The sequence below is a fragment of the Penaeus vannamei genome, unplaced genomic scaffold, assembly GCF_042767895.1.
Source record: "Penaeus vannamei isolate JL-2024 unplaced genomic scaffold, ASM4276789v1 unanchor594, whole genome shotgun sequence".
In the NCBI taxonomy this organism is placed as follows: domain Eukaryota; kingdom Metazoa; phylum Arthropoda; class Malacostraca; order Decapoda; family Penaeidae; genus Penaeus; species Penaeus vannamei.
In genome coordinates, this window is record NW_027213598.1 from 75,001 (window position 1) to 78,714 (window position 3,714).

At 34.9% G+C, this 3,714-nt stretch overlaps 1 protein-coding gene across 1 annotated transcript in view; it reads left to right on the top strand.

Moving 5' to 3' along the window:
- The window catches only part of LOC113812445 (uncharacterized), a 30,205-nt gene extending 26,839 nt beyond the window's left edge, over positions 1 to 3,366 (top strand). The window contains exons 11-15 of the mRNA XM_027364332.2: positions 1 to 40; positions 270 to 431; positions 888 to 1,053; positions 1,642 to 1,737; positions 1,942 to 3,366. The exon at positions 1 to 40 is cut by the window's left edge and continues 137 nt beyond it. Coding sequence (XP_027220133.1) covers positions 1 to 40; positions 270 to 431; positions 888 to 1,053; positions 1,642 to 1,737; positions 1,942 to 2,192 — 715 coding nt within the window. The 3' untranslated portion in view covers positions 2,193 to 3,366. The remainder of the gene's footprint in view (positions 41 to 269; positions 432 to 887; positions 1,054 to 1,641; positions 1,738 to 1,941) is intronic.
- The last annotated feature ends 348 nt before the right edge of the window (positions 3,367 to 3,714 follow it).

Below are 3,714 nucleotides of genomic sequence, written 5' to 3' on the forward strand. Positions count from 1 at the left end.
GGCACCTGCTAACATAGGACCATATAGCCAAGCTGTGAAGGTGAGTTGTCTTTTGCCACCTTGATGCTTCTTGTAATGTTATGAGATATTGCATTGTTCTTTTCCTTAGTTGGTGGCCTTACATTATGTGATTTTTCAAGATTTTGATAATAGTTTGGATTATGTCTTGTGGTCATTTTAATTTTGATCTTTGAGAGATTAGAATAGTATTGTTTATTTTATTTTCATAATTTAGCTATGTAAGCCTTACATTCAAGCTACTCTCTCAGGTTGGAAGTGTAGTTGTGGTGGCTGGAATGATTGGCTTGGTGCCTGGCACTCTTCAAGTTGTAAATGGTGGTGTTGAAGTGGAAGCACGACTTGCTCTGCGTCATGTGTCAAGAGTCATTTCAGCAATTGCTCCGTCAACTGATATAAGAGCTGTAGTGCAGGTAAGTGAATGTTTTGGAATGTGATTGATATATTTGTGTGAGTGTATCCATGTATTTGTGAAAGATTAGTATGTAGCTTGAGTTTGTTTCTTCATTTGTATATGTATTCTCATTATTTTCATATTTAGAAATTAGAAATATGTGTGAGGATGCAGAATCAGCAACAAAAAAGAACTCATGTAATCGACACATGTTATATTATTTCCTCTTCCTTTCCCTTTCCCTCTCCCTCCCTCCTTTTCTCTACCTCTCCTTCTTCCTATCTCCCTCTCCATCTCTTCCTCTCTGTCTACCCCTCCCTTCCTTCCTCTATCTCTCCTCCTTTCTCTCCCCCTTCCTCTCCTCTGTTTCTCCACTCTCCCCTATGTCTCCCTCTTCCTCTACCTCTCCTTCTCATTTGCTCAGTCACTTTTATCTATATATATACATACTAAAATTCTTTTACCTCTTTTGCAGGGAGTGTGCTATGTAACAAAACTTTCAGATATAGGAGTGGCCAGACGCATGATGGCTCGACTTAGTGAGTCACAGATTTCGACCTATGTTGTGGTGCCTGCTTTGCCAAGAGCTGCTCTGGTTGAGTGGCAGACATGGGGCTGTGTAGAAAACGATAAATTTGAATGTAAGCATTCACAGGGTAATATTTTGTTATAGAAGTTTTTTTCTATTTATAGCTATTGTGTGGCTTGTAGGAATGTTTTAAATTGTGTAGCCTGTAGTAGAACAAATGATGATTTGGTGGGGATTTATGAAAATGTTTATGTAAATTTTTTTATATTTGTATCTTACAGTATTATGTACAAGTTGACCTCATACTTTCTTCAAAGAATCTATGTCTTTTATGAAAGGTGATCATAGTGGTGTAAATTGTTACCATTTATATGTGACATTTATTTACTAACCCAAAAGATTTATGTATGCCATGGTTTTCATCTTCTATAAGTGTTAATGAATTTCACTTTTATAATGCATTAAAAAAGAAAAAAAGAAAAAAAGATCAAACTGTCCGTAATATTCCGTTAACTTCAGTGATTCATAAACACAAAAGTGTAACCAAAATGAAACAAACAAAAAAAAGATGCCTAAGCAGACTATTTTTTTTGCATTTGTCTGAAAGAAAACTTATCCCTTCCAATATATATTATTTCATCCCTTCTTTTACTGGAAATAAGTGTAATATAATTTTTCTTGATTAATGTAATCTTTACAGATGAAGAAAAGGGCTATACAAGAGGAAATGTAAGTGTACGGTTAAGACGACGCTGGTACCATGATAACTCTATGTGTGCAGTCAATACCAATGCTAGTAAGTGGATGTGGGTTACTGATTTTTATTTATTTATTTTTTTATTGATATTGTGCAGTTTAGTGAAAGTTTGCATAAGATGTGTAATATCTAAGTTTGTGCATGTAAGAGATAAAGAAAATTAATTTATTTGTAGTATGAGAAAAGTGTTTGCAATTGATATTATTAAAAAAAATGATATAACCTAATCTTTGTTATTCTCAGGTTGTTTATCTCCGGAGGACTTGAGTTGTGACATGTTAGAAGAAATTATCCAGTATACGATTACCAGAGCTGATGCCAGAATGCCTATGGGACTTACCTTTTATTACCGCTGTGGAAGTATATCTCGGACGCTCCTTCAGCAGGCCATTGTCCAGGCAGTCCCAGAGGGAGTGGCTACACTGTCGCTCGTACCTGTGTTGGCAGTTGAGGATGCGCACACTTTGCTAACAGTCTCAGCCATGCGTTACTGATTTTGGAATGTGATAGGCTGCGGAAATCTATGGCTCGTAGAAGCCTGGCTACGATTGGAGTTATTTATAGACATAATACAGTGTAAAAATGTGTACATGTCACCAGTGGTGATGCTGCTGATGAAAACAATTCATTTTTGATGAGATTTTCTGTCAAGTATTTTTAGAAATCATATGACCTGCATTTGTAACTGCATTGTCTGAAGGATGTGTAACCACAGAGCAGATTATATGTGCCAGATCCGTTGTTCATTGGTTGTGGTCATGAGCCACGGTGACACTACACATGTGATCAAATACCGTGGAAGATTTGGAAGATAACCTAAATAGCGATCTTTTGTAGTTGTTGACAAGTTTTATTTATTATTTTAAAATCTAGTCTGGATTTCCAACAGCTGATAAGTGCAATTTATGAATATTTTTCTTACATTAACCTATGATTTGAATGTTTTTGTGGGGCTCTTGATATTTTTACAGTTAATTGCTCAATGGTTTCATATGATAAATTCAGTGATCCCCATGGTTTATCAAGCAAGATTGCATTGACTCTGTACATAGAATTGTGTGGGTGTTGTCCCAGGTTCTATTTTGTCATGGATAAGTAGCAAGTGATGCAAACGTTGAGCTCAGTGTACTAAATTAGTGATGGGTATTGTACTTACCAGATTTTTTTTATTTTTTTTTTTTTTGCTATTAGTGATACATGAGAATGAGGTAGAAGTGATTTTCAACTTTTATTTTTTTTCTCTGTCTGCTTTTTCAGAAGGAAATCTTGCCCTTTGTATATTGCTTCAGCCTAGCTACTTTTCATCAATTGACATGGAAAGATAGACTAATATTCTGAGTTCAGTTTTGTTGAACTTACCTGCTATGTGTCTGCAGTTGGGATCAATATAAGGCATGTGGAATAGGAAATGCTTTCTTTCTCTCTTCCATTCTATCTTTTCTTTTTGTCTCTTTTTTCCTTTTCTTTTTCTTTTGAAAGCTCAGGTCATCATGTCTTCATAATCATTCCCATCATTACTGAAATCATCACTATAAACATTCATGAAATTTCACTGCCATTATTCATACAAAATCTGAAATTCAATTTTTATGAAGCTTTTCATATGTGCATTTTTAGTGAAACTGAATGTATAATCTTTGAGATGCCAAATTATATAATTATATCAAGTGCCATGTATGATTTTCCCTTTTGCAAAAACAATTTCCGTTGTACCATTATGGTGGCTGATTCATCAAGCTTTGCAAAATTTGTGGATGAATAAAATAATGCTTATTAAATTTTAAAAAATGGAGAGGAACAATATGGAATGGGTATGGACTGGTTCTGATTACTGTGACTTTGAAGGTACAACATGATTTACCAGATATCTGCAACCATAGAGTTCTATCTTTAGGAAATGTCTAAATGAGCAGCTAGTATACACTGCGGCATTATCTAGCTAGACTCGTACTTTCAAAACAATCAGAAATACAAGATTTTTTAGAGGCTGTTAAAGATATGCAATATCATTTGAAT